The sequence below is a fragment of the Arachis stenosperma genome, chromosome 5 (assembly GCF_014773155.1).
Source record: "Arachis stenosperma cultivar V10309 chromosome 5, arast.V10309.gnm1.PFL2, whole genome shotgun sequence".
Classification (NCBI taxonomy): domain Eukaryota; kingdom Viridiplantae; phylum Streptophyta; class Magnoliopsida; order Fabales; family Fabaceae; genus Arachis; species Arachis stenosperma.
The window spans coordinates 110366702-110388315 of NC_080381.1; the positions used below are offsets into that span (position 1 = coordinate 110366702).

A 21614-nucleotide genomic window follows, 5' to 3' on the forward strand; every position below is an offset into this window, starting at 1 on the left:
GTGAAGGGATTCGGTTGGTAGGTGTGTAATTGGGTTGTGCCTTTGGCAATTGTCACAGCTTTTTACCTTTTTTTATAGTCTTGTTGCAATGTCAACCAAAAGAAACCAGCTCGGAGTACCTTTGAGGACAGACTTCAGGCTCCGAGGTGTGTTCCACGTATTCCTTCGTGTGCTTCTACAATTGCAATGTCAGCTTCAGACCTGGAAAGGCATTTGAGCAGAGGACGAGAGAATCCTCATCTATACAGGCAATTGTTATATATAGTAAAAAAGGAGGCTTGTTGGCGGAATTGCCGAGTATTATCAATGTTGTCTGGTATGATCCCAGTCTTGAGGTATTTTATATAAGGTGTTCACCAATCCTCATCCTGTGTTATACTTAAAACTTTGGTTAGATCTATGCTTGGTTTGAGCAGTGTGAATTGGTATAAAGACGAAGTTGGTGTTTGTGTGCTGGAGAGCTTAGATAGGGTATCAGCTCGGCTATTATTTTCACGAGGTATATGTAAAATTTTAAATCTTGAAAAATTAGAAATAAGGTTTTTGACAACTGTCAAATATTTTGCTGATAAGGGGTCTTTTACTTGAAAAAGATTGTTTACCTGTTACACGACGAGCAAGGAGTCACAGTATACCTGTAAGTCGAAGATTTTTAGGTCGACTGCAAGTCTTAGCCCGACAATTAGAGCTTTGTATTCAGTTTGATTGTTGCTTGCTTTGAAAGAAAGGTGTAAGGATTGCTCTATGACGTGACCATTGCCATCTTCGAGTAAAACCCCAGCACCACATCCTTGAGGGTTGGATGCCCCATCCACATACAAAGTCTATTGAGTTGGATTATCCACAGAAATTGGGTTTCGTGAATTCAGCAATGAAATCTGCCAAATATTAAGACTTTATTGGACCTGGGCTCTGGTATCTGATGTCAAATTCGGAGAATTCAACCGACCATTTTACTAGTCGGCCAGTAAATTCTGGTTTTTGGAGAACTTATTGTAAAGGTTGATCAGTTTCGACATGGATGACATGGCTTTGAAAGTACCGCCGGAGACGTCGGGTTGAAAATACCAAAGCTAAGGCTAACTTCTCGATCTTAGGATAGCGAAACTTAGCATCCTGCAAAGTCTTGCTAATAAATAGATCGGTTGTTGCTGCTTCTGTCTCTCTGTAATAAGAACAGAGCTTATGACCCAATCAGTAATAGATAAATATAAATATAGTTGTTCTCCTTGAAGGGGTTTTTGCAAAATAGGTGGTTTTGAAAGAGTGTTTTTTATGGTTGTGAAAGCATTTTCACATTCATTAGTGCAATGAAAATCTTTTTTTTCTTTTTTAGTGTTAGAAAAAAGTAGAAAGACTTAGAAGCTAAGCAAGAAATCTAGAGAGTGCAGCAAGTCTCCTTGTTAACCGTTGGACTTCTTTGATTGTTTGTGGGCTTGCCATGTCCAACACAGCTTAGCATTTTTCTGGATTGGTGAGCATAAATCCAAGGAATTTGCCTCCCTATACGCCAAAAGCGCACTTTTCTGGGTTAATTTTCATATTGTATCTCCTTATTTGGTTGAATATTTCTGCAAAGTCGTCAAGATGATTGTTGCCTAGCTTTGTTTTGGCTACCATGTCGTCAAGATAAACTTCTAGGTTTCTGCCGATCTGTGCTACAAATAACTTGTCCATAAGACGTTGATAGGTTGCTCATGCGTTCTTAAGTCCAAATGGCATAACTTTATAGCAGTAATTTTCGTATTCAATAATAAATGCAGTTTTATTTTGATCGGATGGATGCATTAGCCAGAATATGCATCCATGAAACTTATTGTTTTATAACCTGAAGCATTGTCCACTAAACAATCAATAGATGGTAAGGGATATAAATCTTTTGGGTATGCTTTATTGAGATCGGTGAAATCAACACACATGCGCCATTTACTGTTATGTTTCTTTACCAAGATGACGTTTGCCAACCATGTTGTGAATCTAATCTCTTGTACAAAGCCAGCACTGATGAGCTTCTGAGTCTCTTCCGAAGAGGCTTGCTTTCTTTCAAGGCCTAGGTTTCGTTTCTTCTATGCTATAGGTCGGACAGAAGGGTCCAATGCCAGTTTATGAGAGATTATTGATAGGTTAATGCCAGGCATGTTGGCAAATGTCCAAGCCAATAGGTCGGCATGTTGTTGTAGGAATGTTTGAAATGAAGCTTTTTCCTCCGAGCTAAGTATGGTTTTCACATAAGTGTATTTCTCCGAGTTATCTGCAAAATAGATTTTTTGTAAATCCTCCGTCGGGGTTGGCCGTTCGAGGGCATCAGCCTTTGGATCAAGGTCGGCTAAAACTAGGAGTTCGTCCTGACTACTAATATTGTTTACTTGGGCATTGACACTTCAGTTGGGTCGTTTCAGAATATTGTTGTAACATTAACGAGCTTTACGGTTGTCGCTATGAATTGTTGCTATAAGATCATCCTGCACAGGAAACTTAACACAAAGATGAATTGTGGATACTATAGCACCGAACTTATTAAAAAAAGGTCGGCCGATTATCAAATTGTAAGGGCTAAAACAGTCCAAAACTAAAAATTAAACATTTGAAGTTTTTTATAAGGGAGGCTCACTGACAAATGAATTTTTGTTGGTATAGAATTTATCAAGTGATCAATCATAGTATAGTCTAAACCAACGCGAAATCCATCATCAAACAAATCTACAATCTATATCCGAGAGTATTAATCTCCCGAGTCGTTCTCCCTTGGAATTGCCAAAGTATGCATCTTATTGATTTAGTAAGCTTTGTTTGAGTTCTTTGAAGGTCTTAGCAAGTAATGAGGAACAAGCAATCAATTATCAAAAGGACTTGACTTAGGGTTGGCATTAGAAATCTTTATCATTATAGTTCACTCAATGTTGATAACAATTAGGCCTTGCTCCATTTAGTCATCCCCTAAGTATAGAGGAAAATCAAATGAGAACAATCAACTTGAGTCACAAGTCCTAGCTTCACCTTATGGGAATCTAGCTTTAGTGCACTCCAAGTCAATTAGCAATCCCTAACTCTCAATCAACTATTGAGATAGCTATTCAATTTCTTCCAATGACCAAACCCTATGCCAAGTGCAAAAATTCTACTCCATAGCTAGTATTGTCATTTTATCAAACATATAGTGAGCAAGAAGGAAGGTCATAGTAAAATGAGGAGAAAAGTAGAATTGAAGATATTGCAATACAAGGAATTAGCAACAATGAGGATCAAAATCTCAAAATATCAATGAAATCCTAAATTCATAGAGTTGAATCCTAGATCCAAGGAACTTTAGCAATTACAACTACAACTTGAAATTGGAAGAGAAAACCTATTACATGAACAAAGTGAAATGAAAGTTGCAATGGATCTCACCAAGGAATGAGTAAAAATCCAGAATTTTGATGAAGAAGAACCCTAGTAAGAACTTGAGAGAAGTTGATGAATCCTAGAGAGAAGTTGGAGTTTCTCTCTCTAACAATGTAACTAACTCAAAATATCTCAAAAACTAGAAAATATGAACTAAGTCCCCTCAACCTTTGCCCCCTTGGTCCTCTTATGCCTTTTCCCGCCAAAGCACTCCTCAAAAGTTAGGATCTCTAACCAACTCCACGCCTAAGTCACGTGACTTCTAAAAATATCATACTCGAACATCGGCGCGTACGCGCAAGGTACGCGTGCGCGCCATGGATGCGGTTTTGGAGTGTGCGCGGAGGCGGAACGTACGCGTGCGCGTCCATGAGGATCCTGGCTCAGCCGCTACTCCAGCTGGCTCGTGGCTTGGCTCTTAGTCTCGGCTTCACGTTGCTCTCATCTGCGCGGGCGCGTCAGGTGCACGCACGCGCCCATGCGGAAATCTCCAATGCTCAATTCTCATGCTTCCTTCCTTTGCACCCTTCTTCCTTATCTTTTCCTGTCCATTCCTACTCTATGTCCTGAAACCACTTAGCGCACAAGTCACGGCATCAAATGGCATCAAGGAGAGATTAGAAATGTATCTATTTTACTGCAAAATAAGCATGTTTTCCTTCATGAGGCAAAACTAGGAAAAGAATGCAAATCCTTATATTTTCATGTAGAAAGTGTGTGAAATCATTGATAAACCCTTTTGAAATTAGCACAAGATAAACCCTCAAAATGGGGTTTGTCAACCTCCCCACACTTAGATTCTAGCATGTCCTCATGCTTAGGAAAATGCAAAGAAACATAGAAGACCGAGGGTCACAAACGTATAGGACTCATGAAATGCAACCTACTTATATGCATGCAGCTACGACTAGTGCGGTTATCTACTTGATTGGGAACAAATCAGCTTTCTTATGACATATGCGAGCTCATGGGACACGATGGGGGTCAATGCATAGGACTTGCCAATTTCTAAGTATCAAATGCAATATATGCAACCTTGCATGAGGAATGCTCGCGAGAGCCGGGAATCAAAGGATTGAGCATCGAACCCTCACCGGAAGTGTTTGCGCTCTAGTTGCTCAAGTGTTTAGGGTTGATTCTCTCAATTCTCCCCTAATCATGTTTTCCAAGATTTGTTTTTCTTCTGACAATCAACATATATTTCATGCATGCATACATCCATCATGAGGTCTTCTCCTTAGGTTGTAATGGGGTTAGGGTCAAGGTAGGATCATATATGGCTAGTGGGCTTAGAAATTGAATCTTTGACGAGCTTAAACTTTCCCACCTAACCTATATAATGACCTATTCAATTAAGTACTAATCTAACTACCCATTTCTCACTTTTTCACATACTCATGTATTTTCTATTCATTTCGCAACATTTATGCATTGATTTTCATTGAGCTTCACTTTGGGGCATTTTGTCCCCTTTATTGCTTTTCTTTCTCTTTCTTCTGCAATTTTCTTTTTTTCTTTTCTTTTTCTCATTCCCCTTTTTTTTTCTTTCTCTTTTTTTTTTCTTTATAAAAGAGCATCAATGCATAAGGTTTTACATCTGATCACTACATGAGCATGTACCCAATTCCCAATATTTTCAATACCAATACAAAACTACCCTTTTATTCCTCCCATGTCCCAAGATTCCCACACTTGAATGATACTCACACACACTTGCCTAAGCTAGTCAAAGATCCAAATTAAGGACATTTATTGTTTTCCGCTTTAAGGCTTGTAATGTGCTAAAATTAAGAACAAGTGGGTTAATCGTAGGCTCAAATTGGCTAACAAGGGAATATAAAAGGGTTGGCTATTTGGATAAGTGAGCTAAAGAAATGATGGCCTCAATCCTATAAATGCATGTATACACAAAATAATGGACATAAAGGATCAAACAAATCAAAGATTGCAATCATGGAGGAGAATAGTGCACACAAGAAAGGAAATAAATGGTTATAAAATGTAACCACACCATTAGGCTCAAGTCTCGCAAGCTTGTGTTCTTAACTCAAACCCATGTTCCAAGATATAATTCTTCATGCAATTTTGGCATCAAAGCATTTAAAATTTTTGCAATGTCCCATGGTTGCCCCAAAGTATTGGTTTCCTAAGAAAGAATTTCATTGTTCCAACCAAGTAAATTTATCATGCAAATGGTGTCAACTAAAACCTAATCATGCAACCTATCCTAATGTATTCAGATTTATTCAGATGTTACCTACGGAGATCGGTCGGCTGACCTCCCCACACTTAAAACTTAGCACGGTCCTCCGTGCTATAGGTTAGGCGCAGTGGTTGGTCGAGCTCCGAGTGTCCCACATCTCCGATGTCAAAGCTCTCGCCGCTTGAAGTTGCGGTGGATGTAGAGATATCGGGTTCCTCCATAGGTGGGGTGACTACGCTTAGAAGTTTCTTCACATGAGCATAGCGGCGTTGGTTACGCCGCTCATAACGGTCCAATTTCTTGTGAAGGTCCTCAAGGCGTTGGGCGGTCGATTTCTGTGATGTAGATGAAGGGGTAGTGTTGCGAGTCGGTGGGGGTGGTCCAAAGTCCTTGGTGGCTTCCGGAGGCTTGAGGCATCTCTTGGTCGGAATTATATCACCATCGACCGGAATTGGGGTTCTCCTATCTTTAGCCTCTCGGTTGACGCCGGCTTTTGCAACCAAGTCGGTCACCAAAGCAGGGAATGGGAGATTTCCTTTGGCATGAATGCGCCCCATGGATTGGCGGATGACATGCGAAATGTTGACCGGTTTCTCGGTTAAGATGCACCATATCAATAAGGCCAACTCGGCGGTGATGGATGACCCATGTGTACTTGGGAGCACATAGTGAGCTAGAATTTGGGCCCATGCCGTGGCTTCTTGAGTGAGGTGGCGGACATCTAAACCTTTAGGTCTTTGCTTGATGGTCCCCCGAATCCAATATGCGTCGGGTAAAGCAATGACACGGAGGATCGCGCTCCAATCGAATGCGCGGTCATCGCATGTAGCCAAGACTTCTTCGTAGGCGTCATATTCATCCGTTGATGGTTCAAGCCCAAGGACCTCTTGGATGGTTTCCACTATGACCGACACTTGCTTTCGGCGCACAAATATCGATGTGAGAAGGGGAGAGTGGTAGTTGGAGTAGACACTACCCACGAGAGATTGGCCTCCTTTGGTTGCCTCAAAAGGAACTTCCATTGCCTCCGGTCAATGTGTGGCATCACAATCGGACGGAGGTGAGCCGGTAGGACTAGGAGGGGTTCCGGATGATAGTTCCTCTCAATCATTCTCGAGTAAACAAGTTCGCAGTAGCGGTTGGGAAACTTGTTCGAATCCTTAGGAGGGTTGTCCTTCTCTAGAACGTCAACGGGGCCCTTACTCTTCCTCAAGAGTGGCTTGGCCCCTAGGTCGCGGTGCGCCTTATTGGGAGGTGGCTTCTTGGGGGCTTTCCCTTTGTTCTTTTTGATGACCATCCTATGAAAACAAAGAACGGGAAAACATGAGACCCAAATAAGTGGAAGTAAAGCGAATATGCAATGAAAAGTTATGCCATAGAATATGGGTATCATTGTCACATGACAGCTGCAACATGTAACTAGGATAACATGAGAAAAGCAAGGCAAATCATTTTCATATGGTGTAAGGGAAATTAAGCATGCAAGTAGGGAGCATGAGAAGCATATACCCTTAAGGACCACAAATGAAAAGCAAGTTAAGAAAATGGAGATGCGCCTAAAAGTGATAAGGTTAGAGGCAAGTTAGTCAAAGTGGGCTCAAAAGTCAAGTATGCCTTTCATCGAACACTTGGTGTGCATCCTGTTGAAGTGTGTGATTACAAGATGGTGAAAGCAATGTAGTAACTCACAATCCACTATTAATGATTACAGTGCACAGTGAATGTAAGAAAAACAAGCAACACGACTCATCTACTGATGCAAGTGAAGTGGAGACCTAAATGCCCATGAAGAGTTAAGGGGAGGGAGAGGAAGAAGGAAAAAGGAAACAAAAGCAAAAAAAGAAAACCTCCTAAAGAAGTAACTAAAATGAAAGGAGAAAGGAGCTAGCCAAAAGAGAGTGGAACTAAATGAGTAAGAATCACAAGAGATGATGGGTTAGTATAGTACCTTGTGAGATGATGAGGAAAATGGGAGAAGAAGTTATTGTGTGGGTTGATGAGGAGTGGTGTTGAAGGTAGTAAGTGGTAGAATGAAGTGTAGAAGAGGGAATGGAGGGATGAAGGTGAGAAATGGGTGTGCCTCTTTTTCAAGTTGGATGTGTAGTAGAGGGTATGAGAGGGGGAAGGAAATTTGGAGTGAAAGTGAAAGGGTGAGTGTGCCTTTTCTTCGTTAGCGCCGAGCATCCGCGCGTGCGCGCGCATTACGCGCTCGCGCAAGGAGGCGAGGTGGGAAGGGACGCGGGCGCGCACGTTGCGCGTGCGCGTCCATGCGCTTGTGCTGGGGGCCCAGAGGTGGCACAAGGGAGGCATAACTCTCTGGACGCAGTACCAGAGATTGCGTCAGGATCGTTGGCGCGCGCGCGCACAGCGCGCGTACGCGTCGACGTGGTTGTGCCCCAAGCATGAGAAGGGCTTGGAGGGGGCTCACCTCTCTGTGAAATGGCTCAGAGAGGAGTGCAGGATTGAAAAGTGCGTGCGCGGCCATGGCGCGCGCGCGCATCATGTGCTCATAGTGTAAGGACGCGTCCGCGCCAGGTGCGCGCACGCGGCAGATGTGTTGGGCTGGGGGCCTGATATAGGCCTGAGAGTGGCTTAACTCTCTGGAATATGTACCAGGAGTGCAGCAGGGTAATCGGCGCGGACGCGCATAGCGTGCTTACGCGTCGATTGGCAGAGTTCGCCCAGGGGCGCGGACGCGCCATGTGCGCGTACGCGCGAGCTTCCTGTGCTTCAGGCATGGTCCTGGCCTGGTGTGGGCGCAACTCTCGGGTGAATGTATGGAAGGCTATGTTTTGCGATCCACGCGTCCGCGCACGCTGCGCGTCCGCGTAGGTGACCCTTGAGTTCCTTAAGGGCGCGTACGCGCCTGGTGCGCGCACGCGCAGAAGGAGTTGTTTTTCCTACATTTGCATGAGTTTAAACCACTTTTGGTATTTCAACTCCCTTCCTTCACTCAGCTGCTTAAGCATTATAGCAGAGCATTTTGCTTGGTAACCCATTAATGAATTTAACACAAAACAAGAAAGAAAACGAGGAATCAACATTAAAATCCATCTACAAACATGAGGTCAAGTGTCTATGTACAAAGCTCAAAGGAAGATCTTACCATGGTGGGGTGTCTCCCACCTAGCACTTTTGTTTAACGTCCTTAAGTTGGACTTTCATCAGCTCATAGTGCTTGTTCAAGAGTTGCATCTCTCAAGAGGAACACTTCAAATTCTTTGGAGTTCTTTCTTTGCTCACCATGATACAATTTGAGACGGTGCCCGTTTACCTTGAAGATGTCCGGGCTTGTTGGGTGGCGCAAGTGGTAGACCCCATAAGGTTCTACTTTCTCCACTTGGTATGGTCCATCCCACCTTGATCTGAGCTTTCCGGGTAGTAATCTCAACCTTGAATTGTAGAGAAGCACTAGGTCACCGGGTCGGAACTCTTTTCTCCTAATGTTTTTGTCATGGATGGCTTTCAACTTTTCCTTGTAGAGCCTAGCATTGTCGTAAGCTTCTAGTCTCAAACATTCCAATTCCGCCAATTGAAGCTTTCTTTCGATGCCGGCCCCACCCAAGTTCATATTACACTCCTTTACGGCCCAATACGCTTTGTGTTCAATCTCCACTGGTAAGTGGCATGCTTTACCATATACAAGCCGGAAGGGGCTCATGCCGATTGGTGTCTTGTAAGCCGTCCGATACGCCCAAAGTGCATCGGAGAGTTTATTGCTCCAATCCTTCCAATTTGGCTTTACAACCCTTTCTAAAACATGCTTGATTTCCCGGTTTGAGACTTCGGCTTGGCCGTTTGTTTGAGGGTGGTAAGCCGTGGCGACTTTGTGGATGATGCCAAATTTCCTCATGAGGCCGTCTATTTTTTTGTTGCAAAAGTGTGATCCTTGGTCACTTATGATTGCTCTTGGGGCTCCAAAACGGCAAATGATATTATTCCTCACAAAAGAATACACCACATTAGCGTCATCCGTTCGGGTAGGGATTGCCTCCACCCATTTTGACACATAATCGACGGCTAACAAGATGTAGAGAAAGCCATTGGAGTTTGGAAATGGTCCCATGAAGTCGATTCCCCATACGTCAAAGATTTCACAAAAAAGCATATTTTGTTGGGGGATTTCGTCCTTCTTGGAAATATCTCCAAACCTCATACATTGGGTGCAAGATTTGCAATAGAGAGAAGCATCTTTGAGAAGAGTTGGCCACCAAAATCCGCAATCAAAGACCTTTCTTGCCGTTCTTTGGGGTCCATAGTGACCACCCCCTTCGGAAGCATGGCAAGCGTCCAAGATTGCTTGGAATTCGGTTTGGGGTATGCATCGTCGCACTATTTGGTCCGCTCCACATCTCCACAAATAGGGATCATCCCAAATATAGTATTTGGATTCGCTTTTCAGCTTATCCTTTTTGTTTTTGTCAAGATTAGGAGGGAAGGTGCGTGAAACCAAATAGTTTGCGATTGGGGCATACCAAGGAACCACTTCCGAGATTGCGTGCAAGGTATCTAAAGGAAAGGAATCATTGATAGGAGTGGTGTCGCCTTTTGTGTGTTCGAGGCGACTTAAGTGGTCCGCCACTAGGTTTTGGGAACCACTCCTATCTTTGATCTCCAAGTCAAATTCTTGTAACAAAAGCACCCAACGAATTAATCTCGGTTTTGATTCCTTTTTGGCCAACAAGTACTTTAGCGCCGCATGATCCGAGTACACTACAACCTTGGAACCAAGAAGATAGGCTCGGAACTTGTCCAAAGCAGAAACAATAGCTAGTAGTTCCTTTTCGGTAGTAGTGTAGTTGGATTGGGCTCCATCTAATGTTTTGGAAGCATAAGCTATGACATAGGGAATCTTACCCTCGCGTTGTGCTAACGCGGCTCCAATCGCATAGTTCGAAGCGTCACACATGATTTCAAAGGGTTGAGTCCAATTGGGGCCTCGCACTATAGGAGCTTGTGTCAATGCTACTTTAAGTTTGTCATATGCCTCCATACATTCCTTGCTTAGCTCAAATTCGGTGTCTTTTTGTAGTAATCGAGAGAGAGGTAAGGCCACCTTGCTAAAGTCTTTGATGAATCTCCGGTAAAATCCTGCATGTCCAAGAAAAGAACGGACTTCCCTCTCGGAGGAGGGGTAAGGTAAACTGGATATGACATTTATCTTTGCCGGATCTACGGAGATGCCTTCCTTTGATACTATGTGTCCCAAAACAATTCCTTGTTTGACCATGAAATGACATTTTTCAAAATTTAAAACAAGGTTTGTTTTGGTGCATCTCTCTAAGACTTTTTCAAGGTTACCTAAACAATGCTCAAATGAATCACCATATACACTAAAGTCATCCATGAAAACTTCCATTGATTGCTCTAGAAAGTCCGTAAATAGGCTCATCATGCATCTTTGGAATGTTGCCGGTGCATTGCATAGGCCAAATGGCATACGCTTGTAAGCATACGTCCCAAAGGGGCAAGTAAATGTGGTTTTTTCTTGGTCTTCTAGAGCAATATGAATTTGGAAGTACCCGGAGTAGCCATCAAGAAAACAATAATATGATTTACCGGCTAATCGATCAAGCATTTGATCAATAAATGGTAGTGGAAAATGATCTTTTCTTGTGGCCGCATTCAATCTCCGGTAGTCTATGCATACTCTCCAAGAATTTTGCACTCTTGTTGCTATAAGTTCACCACTTTCATTTTTGATTGTTGTCACTCCGGACTTTTTGGGCACTACTTGGACCGGGCTTACCCATTCGCTATCCGAGATAGGATAGATGATGTCCGCTTCAAGTAGCTTGGTGACTTCTTTCTTTACTACCTCAAGAATGGTTGGATTAAGTCTCCTTTGAGGTTGTCGGACCGGTCTTGTTCCTTCTTCAAGGAATATGCGGTGCTCGCATACTTTGGGGCTTATTCCCACTAGATCCGCCAAACTCCACCCGATTGCCCTTTTCTTTTTCCTCAATACATTCAGCAATTTCTCTTCTTGTTGAGGGTTAGCTCTTGTGCAATTATCACGGGTAGCTCTTGGGCTTCATCAAGGTATGAATACCTTAAGTGAGGTGGTAGTGGCTTCAATTCCATCTTTTTGTCATTCTTTGAGGTTTGAATTTCCAGATGAGTTACATGATGTGTGGTATTTAGTTCGCTTGACTTTTCATTTGCTTCTTCAACCCTATACTTCTCATCCAACCTTGCTAGATGCACTTCGGCCACTATGTTATCAATTGGGTCACACTGAAATAAAGAGTGGTTCTCCGGTGGATGCTTCATTGCTTCCTTTAGGCTAAAGCTTACAATTCTCCCATCTATTTCAAATGAGTAGTTCCCTGAGTAAGCATCAAGTTTAAATCTAGAAGTTCTCAAGAATGGTCTTCCAAGTAGGATAGACGATGCTCTCTCGGTTTCGCTTGATGGCATTTCAAGGACATAGAAGTCAATCGGAAACACCAACCCTTTTATATTCACCAATACATCTTTCGCAACACCCGCTACGGTTATTATGCTTTTATCCGCTAAGACAAATCTTGCCGTCGACCTTTTTAGTTGTGGCAAGTTCAATAACTGGTAGACGGAGAGCGGCATGATGCTAACACATGCTCCAAGGTCACACATGCAATCTCTAAATTGAACTCCATTGACTGTGCAAGTGACCATACAAGGGCCCGGATCATCACACTTCTCGGGTAGTGTTCCCATTAAAGCGGAAATAGAGCTCCCCAATGGAATGGTTTCAAATTCAAGAATTCTATCCTTATGTATGCATAAGTCTTTGAGGAATTTAGCATATCTAGGAACTTGATGGATAGCATCAAAGAGGGGGATGGTTACCTCAACTTTCTTAAACATTTCTACCATTTTGGGGTCGAGTTCTATGCGCTTTTTAGCTTTCTTCGCAAGTGTTGGGAATGGAAGTGGTTGAGCAACTTCTTCTTCCAAGGTTCTTTTGGCCTTGGTTGTTTCCCTTGTTGGTTGGACTTCATCCTCAACTATGGCTTGGGGTGTCTCCTCTTCCACTAATTCTTCTATATTTATTCTCTCCTCTTCTTGAGCGATTGTGATAGGGCTTGAGTCCTTTGCTTCCTTCTCTTTTAGTTGCGTACCGGATCTAAGGGTGATGGCATTGATGCCTGGTGCGCGAAATTGTGAACAATACTTTTCACAACTCTCATAATCCCTGGTCATGAACTCCAAAAACTTGGTGGTTCAATTCCATGGCATTACACAACTTCGCACAACTAACCAGCAAGTGCACTGGGTCGTCCAAGTAATACCTTAAGTGAGTAAGGGTCGATCCCACGGAGATTGTTAGCATTGAAGCAAACTATGGTCATCTTGTAAATCTTAGTCAGGCAGACTCAAATGGATATGGTGATGAACGAAAATAATATAAAAGATAAAGATAGTGGTACTTATGTATATCATTGGTGTAAGAGCTTCAGACAAGCGTATGAAGGTGCCTTCCCTTCCGTCTCTCTGCTTTCCTACTGCCTTCATCCAATCCTTCTTACTCCTTTCCATGGCAAGCTCGTGTAGGGTTTCACTGTTGTCAGCAGCTACCTCCCATCCTCGCAGTGAAAGCTAATGCTCACGCACTCTGTCACAGTACGGCCAATCACCGGTTTGGTTCCCGCCCCTGCTGGAATAGAATCCCTCTTTTGCGTCTGTCACTAACGCCCAGCAGGTTAGAGTTTGAAGCACGTCACAGTCATTCAATCACTGAATCCTACTCAGAATACCACAGACAAGGTTAGACCTTCCGGATTCTCTTGAATGCCGCCATCAGTTCTTGCCTATACCACGAAGACTCTGATCTCACGGAATGGTTGGCTCGTTTGTCAGGCGAGCACTCGGTTGTCAGGCGATCAACCATGCATCGTGCAATCAGGAATCCAAGAGATATGCACTAAGCCTCAGATGCTTGTAGAACAAGAATGGTTGTCAGTCACCTTGTTCATGAGTGAGAATGGTGATGGGCGTCAATCATCACCTTCATCATGTTGAAGAACAAGTGATATCTTGGATAAAGAACAAGCGGAATTGAATGGAAGAACAATAGTAATTGCATTAATACTCGAGGTACAGCAGAGCTCCACACCTTAATCTATGGTGTGTAGAAACTCCACCGTTGAAAATACATAAGAACAAGGTCTAGGCATGGCCGAATGGCCAGCCTCCCAATGGTCTAAGATAGCATACAACGAAGATAGCTACCAAAAGTCCTAGATACAATAGTAAAAGGTCCTACTTATAGATAACTAGTAGCCTAAGGTGTACAAAGATGAGTAAATGACATAAAAATCCACTTCCGGGCCCACTTGGTGTGTGCTTGGGCTGAGCAATGAAGCATTTTCGTGTAGAGACTCTTCTTGGAGTTAAACGCCAGCTTCAGTGCCAGTTTGGGCGTTTAACTCCCAATTAGGTGCCAGTTCCGGCGTTTAACGCTGGAATTTCTTGAGGTGACTTTGAACGCCGGTTTGGGCCATCAAATCTTGGGCAAAGTATGGACTATTATATATTGCTGGAAAGCCCAGGATATCTACTTTCCAACGCCGTTGAGAGCGCGCCAATTGGGCTTCTGTAGCTCCAGAAAATCCACTTCGAGTGCAGAGAGGTCAGAATCCAACAGCATCTGCAGTCCTTTTGAGTCTCTGGATCAGATTTTTTCTCAGATCCCTCAATTTCAGCCAGAAAATACCTGAAATCACAGAAAAACACACAAACTCATAGTAAAGTCCAGAAAAGTGAATTTTAACTACAAACTAATAAAAATATACTAAACACTCAACTAAAACTACCAAAAACATACTAAAAACAATACCAAAAAGTGTACAAATTATCCGCTCATCACAACACCAAACTTAAATTGTTGCTTGTCCCCAAGCAACTGAAGATCAAATAAGATAAAAAGAAGAGAATATGCAATGAACTCCAAAAACATCTATGAAGATCAGTATTAATTAGATGAGCGGGGCTTTTATCTTTTTGCCTCTGAATAGTTTTGGCATCTCACTTTATCCTTTGGAATTCAGAATGATTGGCTTCTTTAGGAACTCAAAATCCAGATAGTGTTATTGATTCTCCTAGTTAAGTATGATGATTCTTGAACACAGCTACTTATTGAGTCTTGGCCGTGGCCCAAAGCACTCTGTCTTCCAGTATTACCACCGGATACATACATGCCACAGACACATAATTGGGTGAACCTTTTCAGATTGTGACTCAGCTTTGCTAGAGTCCCCAACTAGAGGTGTCCATGGTTCTTAAGCACACTCTTATTGCCTTGGATCACAACCTTTTTTCTTTTTTTTCTTTCTTCTCTCTTTTTTTTTCGGTTTTTTTTTTTTGCTTGCTTTTTCTCCTTTTTTTTTTTCATTGCTTTTTCTTGCTTCAAGAATCATTTTTATGATTTTTCAGATCTTCAGTAACATGTCTCCTTTTTCATCATTCTTTCAAGAGCCAACATTCATGAACCATAAATTCAGAAGACATATGCACTGTTCAAGCATACATTCAGAGAACAAAAGTGTTGCCACCACATCAAATTAATTAAACTATTATAAAATTCAGAATTCATGCAATTTTTTCCTTTTTAATTAAGCACGTTTTTATTCAAGAAAGGTGATGGATTCATAGGACATTCATAACTTTAAGGCATAGACACTAAGACACTAATGATCACAAGACACAAACATGGACAAACATAAAGCATAAAAATTCGAAAAACAGAAGAATAAAGAACAAGGAAATCAAGGAACGGGTCCACCTTAGTGATGGCGGCTCTTCCTTCCTCTTGAAGGTCCTATGGAGTGCTTGAGCTCCTCAATGTCTCTTCCTTGTCTTTGTTGCTCCTCTCTCATGATTCTTTGATCTTCTCTAATTTCTTGGAGGAGAATGGAGTGTTCTTGATGCTCCACCCTTAGTTGTCCCATGTTGGAACTCAATTCTCCTAGGGAGGTGTTTACTTGCTCCCAATAATTTTGTGGAGGAAAGTGCATCCCTTGAGGAATCTCAGGGATCTCATGGTGAGAGGGGTCTCTTGTGTACTCCATCCTTTTCTTGGTGATGGGCTTGTCCTCATCAATGGGGGTATCTCCCTCTATGTCAACTCCAACTGAATAACAGAGGTGACAGATGAGATGAGGAAAGGCTAACCTTGCCAAAGTGGAGGTCTTGTCCGCCACCTTGTAGAGTTCTTGGGCTATAACCTCATGAACCTCTATTTCTTCTCCAATCATGATGCTATGGATCATGATGGCCCGGTCTATGGTAACTTCGGACCAGTTGCTAGTGGGAATGATTGAGCGTTGTATGAACTCTAACCATCCTCTAGCCACGGGCTTGAGGTCATGCCTTCTCAATTGAACCGGCTTTCCTCTTGAATCTTGCTTCCATTGTGCGCCCTCTTCACATATGGTTGTGAGGACTTGGTCCAACCTTTGATCAAAGTTGACCCTTCTTGTATAAGGATGCTCATCTCCTTGCATCATAGGCAAGTTGAACGCCACCCTCACACTCTCCGGACTGAAATCCAAGTATTTCCCCCGAACCATAGTGAGATAATTCTTTGGATTCGGGTTCACACTTTGGTCATGGTTCTTGGTGATCCATGCATTGGCATAGAACTCTTGAACCATCAAGATTCCGACTTGTTGAATGGGGTTGTTGGTACTTCCCAACCTCTTCTTCGGATCTCATGGCGGATCTCCGGATATTCACCCTTTTTGAGTGAAAAGGGGACCTCGGGGATCACCTTCTTCAAGGCCACAACTTCATAGAAGTGGTCTTGATGCACCCTTGAGAGGAATCTATCCATCTCCCATGACTCGGAGGTGGAAGCTTTTGCCTTCCCTTTCCTCTTTCTAGAGTTTTCTCCGGCCTTGGATGCCATAAATGGTTATGGAAAAACGAAAAAGCAACGCTTTTACCACACCAAACTTAAAAGGTTTGCTCGTCCTCGAGCAAAGAAGAAAAAAGAGAGTAGAAGAAGAAATGAGGAAGAGGGAGATGGTAGTGTGTTCGGCCAAAGAGGGGGAGAAGTGGTGTTTAGGTTGTGTGAAAATGAAGGGTTGAAGAAGGGTATATATAGGAGAGAGGGGGGTAATGGTTCGGCCATTATGGGTGGGTTTGGGAGGGAAAGTGGTTTGAATTTGAAGGGTGAGGTTGGTGGGGTTTTATGAAGGATGGATGTGAGTGGTGAAGAGAAAGAGGGGATTTGATAGGTGAAGGGTTTTTGGGGAAGAGGTATTGAGGTGATTGGTGAATGGGGGAAGAAGAGAGAGAGTGGTGGTGGGGTCCTGTGGGGTCCACAGATCCTGTGGTGTCAAGGAAAAGTCATCCCTGCACCAAGTGGCATCAAAATTCACGTTTTGAGCCATTTCTGGCGTTAAACGCCGGGCTGGTGCCCATTCCTGGCGTTTAACGCCAGGTTGTTGCCCTTTACTGGCATTTAACGCCAGTCTGGTGCCCTTTTCTGGCGTTAAACGCCCAGAATGGTGCCAGACTGGGCGTTAAACGCCCAACAGCTAGCATTACTGGCGTTTGAACGCCAGCTTCTTCTCCTCCAGGGTGTGCTATTTTTCTTCCTGTTTTTTCATTCTGTTTTTGCTTTTTTTCATTGTTTTTGTGACTTCTTATGATCATCAACCTACAAAAAAGATAAAATAACAAAAGAAAATAGTTAACTATAAAACATTGGGTTGCCTCCCAACAAGCGCTTCTTTAATGTCATTAGCTTGACAGAGGACTCTCATGGAGCCTCAGAAATACTCAGAACCGTGTTGGAACCCCCCAACACCAAACCTAGAGTTTGAATGTGGGGGTTCAACACCAAACTTAGAGTTTGGTTGTGGCCTCCCAACACCAAACTTAGAGTTTGACTGTGGGGGCTCTGCTTGGCTCTGTTTTGAGAGAAGCTCTTCATGCTTCCTCTCCATGATGATAGAGGGATGTCCTTGGGCCTTAAACACCAAGGATTCTTCATTCACTTGAATGATCAACTCTCCTTTATCAACATCAATCACAGCCTTTGCTGTGGCTAGGAAGGGTCTGCCAAGGATGATGGATTCATCCATGCACTTCCCCGTCTCTAGGACTATGAAATCAGTAGGGATGTAATGGTCTTCAATCTTCACCAAAGCATTCTCTACAAGTCCATGAGCTTGTTTTCTTGAATTGTCTGCCATCTCTAATGAGATTCTTGCAGCTTGCACCTCAAAGATCCCTAATTTCTCCATTACAGAGAGGGGCATGAGGTTTACACTTGACCCTAAGTCACACAAGGCCTTCTTGAAGGTCATGGTGCCTATGGTACAAGGTATAGAAAACTTCCCAGGATCCTGCCTCTTTTGAGGCAGTTTCTGCCTAGACAAGTCATCCAGTTCTTTGGTGAGCAAAGGTGGTTCATACTCCCAAGTCTCATTTCCAAATAACTTGTCATTTAGCTTCATGATTGCTCCAAGGTATTTAGCAACTTGCTCTTCAGTGACATACTCATCCTCTTCAGAGGAAGAATACTCATCAGAGCTCATGAATGGCAGAAGTAAGTCCAATGGAATCTCTATGGTCTCATTTTGAGCCTCAGATTCCCATTGTTCCTCATTGAGGAACTCAGAGGAGATTGGTACACGCCCACTGAGGTCTTCCTCAGTGGCGTCCTCCTCCTCTCTTTCCTCTCCATATTCGGCCATGTTTATGGCTTTGCACTCTCCTTTTGGATTTTCTTCTGTATTACTTGGGAGAGTACTAGGAGGGAGTTCAGTAATTTTCTTGCTCAGCTGTCCCACTTGTCCTTCCAAATTCCTAATGGAGGATCTTGTTTCAGTCATGAAACTTTGAGTGGTCTTTATTAGATCAGAGACCATTGTTGCTAAGTCAGAAGTACTCTGCTTAGAACTCTCTGTCTGTTGCTGAGAAGATGATGGAAAAGGCTTGTTATTGCTAAACCTGCTTCTTCCACCATTATTGTTATTGAAACCTTGTTGAGGTCTCTCTTGATTCTTTCATGAGAAATTTGGGTGATTTCTCCATGAAGAATTATAGGTGTTTCCATAGGGTTCTCCTAGGTAATTCACCTCTTCCATTGAAGGGTTCTCAGGATCATAAGCTTCTTCCTCAGATGAAGCATCCTTAGTACTGTTTGGTGCATTTTGCATTCCAGACAGACTTTGAGAAATCAAATTGACTTGTTGAGTCAATATTTTGTTCTGAGCCAGTATGGCATTCAGAGTGTCAATCTCAAGAACTCCTTTCTTCTGACTAGTCCCATTGTTCACAGGATTCCTTTCAGAAGTGTACATGAATTGGTTATTTGCAACCATTTCAATCAGTTCCTGAGCCTCTGTAGGCGTCTTCTTCAGATGAAGAGATCCTCCAGCAGAGCTATCCAAAGATATCTTGGATAGTTCAGAGAGACCATCATAGAAAATACCTATGATGCTCCATTCAGAAAACATGTCTGAGGGACATCTTCTGATTAATTGTTTGTATCTTTCCCAAGCTTCATAGAGGGATTCTCCATCCTTCTGTCTGAAGGTTTGGACTTCCACTCTAAGCTTACTCCATCTTTGAGGTGGAAAGAACTTTGCCAAGAAGGCATTGACTAGCTTTTCCCAAGAGTCCAGGCTTTCTTTAGGTTGAGAATCCAACCATATTCTAGCTCTGTCTCTTACAGCAAAAGGGAATAGCATCAGTCTGTAGACCTCAGGGTTAACCCCATTAGTCTTGACTGTGTCACAGATTTGCAAGAATTCAGCTAAGAACTGATGAGGATCTTCCATTGGAAGTCCATGGAACTTGCAATTCTGTTGCATTAGAGAAACTAATTGAGGCTTAAGCTCAAAGTTGTTTGCTCCAATGGCAGGGATAGAGATGCTTCTCCCATAGAAATCAGGAGTAGGCGCAGTGAAGTCACCCAGCACCTTCCTTGCATTGTTGGCATTGTTGTTGTTTTCGGCTGCCATGTGTTCTTCTTCCTTGAAGAATTCGGTCAGGTCCTCTAAAGAGAGTTGTGCTTTAGCTTCTCTTAGTTTTCTCTTCAAGGTCCTCTCAGGTTCAGGGTCAGCTTCAACAAGAATGCCTTTGTCTCTGCTCCTGCTCATAAGAAAGAGAAGAGAAAAGAAAAATGTGGAATCCTCTATGTCACAGTATAGAGATTCCTTGAAGTGTCAGAGGAAAAGAGAAATAGAAAGAAGAAGGAGAAGAAGAATTCGAACTTTAATTAGATAAGGTTCGAATTGTGCATTTAGAAGGAGTGGTACTCCATAAATAGAAGGATGTGGGAAGGAGGGAAGAGAATTTTCGAAAATTCAATTAAAAGATTTTGAAAACATTTTGAAAATTTGATTGATAATTTTCGAAAATTGAAAGTGGAAGAGAAATCAAGTGATTTTTGAAAAAGATTTTGAAATTAGAAGTTTAAAAAAAAATTTGATTGAAAACTATTTTGAAAAAGATGTGATTAAAAAGATATGATTGGTTTTAAAAAAAATGTGATTGAGAAAAGATGATTTGAAAACAATTTGAAAAGATATGATTTGAAAATAAATGACTTGCCTAACAAGAAAAGATATGATTCAAACATAAAACCTTCCTCAACAGAAAAGGCAAAAAATGTTCAATCAAATCACTAATTATTAGTAAGTACCTTTTAAAAAGGAAAGAAATTAATTTTGAAAACATTTGATTGAAAAGATATGATTTGAAAAAGATTTGATTTTGAAAAACTTTGAAAACTTGAAAAAAAATTGATTTTGAAAACAAAATCTTCCCCCTAGCACCATCCTGGCGTTAAACGCCCAGAATGGTATACATTCTGGCGTTTAACGCCCAAAATGCTACCTCTTTGGGCGTTAAACGCCCAACCAGGTACCCTGGCTGGCGTTTAAACGCCAGTCTGTCTTCTTCACTGGGCATTTTTGAATGCTCAGCTTTTTCTGTATAATTCCTCTGCAGTATGTTCTGAATCTTCAATTCTTTGTATCATTGACTTGAAAAGACACAAATTAAAAATATTTTTGGATTTTTTTTAATAATCAAAATGCAACAAGAATCAAATAATAATGCATGCAAGACACCAAACTTAGCAGTTTGTGTACTACTGACACTATATGAGACATATAAACACTCAAGCCAAAAGAATTCAAAGATCAGAGTAAGAAATCATCAAGAATTACTTGAAGATCCTTAGGACACATGAATGAATGCATGCAATTGACACCAAACTTAAGATGAGACACTAGACTTAAGCAAGAAACATCAAATATTTTTGGTTTTATGATTTTGTAATTTTTTTTTGTATTTTTCGAAAATTAAGTGGGACAAGATATCAAAATTCTTAATGAGAATTCCAGGAATCAGTGCAATGCTAGTCTAAGACTCCGGTCCAGGAATTAGACATGGCTTCACAGCCAGCCAAGCTTTCAAAGAAAGCTTCGGTCCAAAACACTAGACATGACCAAAGGTCAGCCAAGCCTTAGCAGATCACTGCTCCAAAAGCAAAATTGATGAAAATCAACAAGCTCTTGTGGTGATAAGTTGAAACCTCGGTCCAATCAGATTAGACATGGCTTCTCAGCCAGCCAGATTTCAACAAATCATCATGAAACTCTAGAATTCATCTTCAAGAATTTTGAAAAAATAAATACCTAATCTAAGCAACAAGATGAACCGTCAGTTGTCCAAACTAGAACAATCCCAGGCATTGTTACCAAAAGCTTGCTCAAAACTTGAACAATCCCCGGCAACGGCGCCAAAAACTTGGTGCGCGAAATTGTGAACAATACTTTTCACAACTCTCATAATCCCTGGTCATGAACTCCAAAAACTTGGTGGTTCAATTCCATGGCATTACACAACTTCGCACAACTAACCAGCAAGTGCACTGGGTCGTCCAAGTAATACCTTACGTGAGTAAGGGTCGATCCCACGGAGATTGTTAGCATTGAAGCAAGCTATGGTCATCTTGCAAATCTTAGTGAGGCAGACTCAAATGGATATGGTGATGAACGAAAATAATATAAAAGATAAA

The 21614-nt window shown here is 42.2% G+C and overlaps 1 protein-coding gene across 1 annotated transcript; it reads right to left on the minus strand.

The window, feature by feature from the left end:
* Window positions 1-8548: 8548 nt before the first annotated feature.
* LOC130981049 (uncharacterized) lies at window positions 8549-9440 on the minus strand. Its single transcript, XM_057904689.1, has 2 exons — window positions 8862-9440; window positions 8549-8641 (listed from the first exon to the last, which is right to left on the minus strand). The coding sequence occupies exons 1-2, from the start codon at window positions 9438-9440 to the stop codon at window positions 8549-8551; spliced, it is 672 nt and encodes a 223-aa protein (XP_057760672.1).
* Window positions 9441-21614: the final 12174 nt, after the last annotated feature.

Coding starts and splice junctions, on each gene's coding strand:
- LOC130981049 (XM_057904689.1), bottom strand. CDS start 9,440: ATGAGGAAATTTGGCATCATCCACAAAGTCGCCACGGCTTACCACCCT. Junction 8,642..8,861: donor CAAGCCCGGACATCTTCAAG/GTAAACGGGCAC, acceptor TCATGTTTGTAG/ATGGATTTTAATGTTGATTC.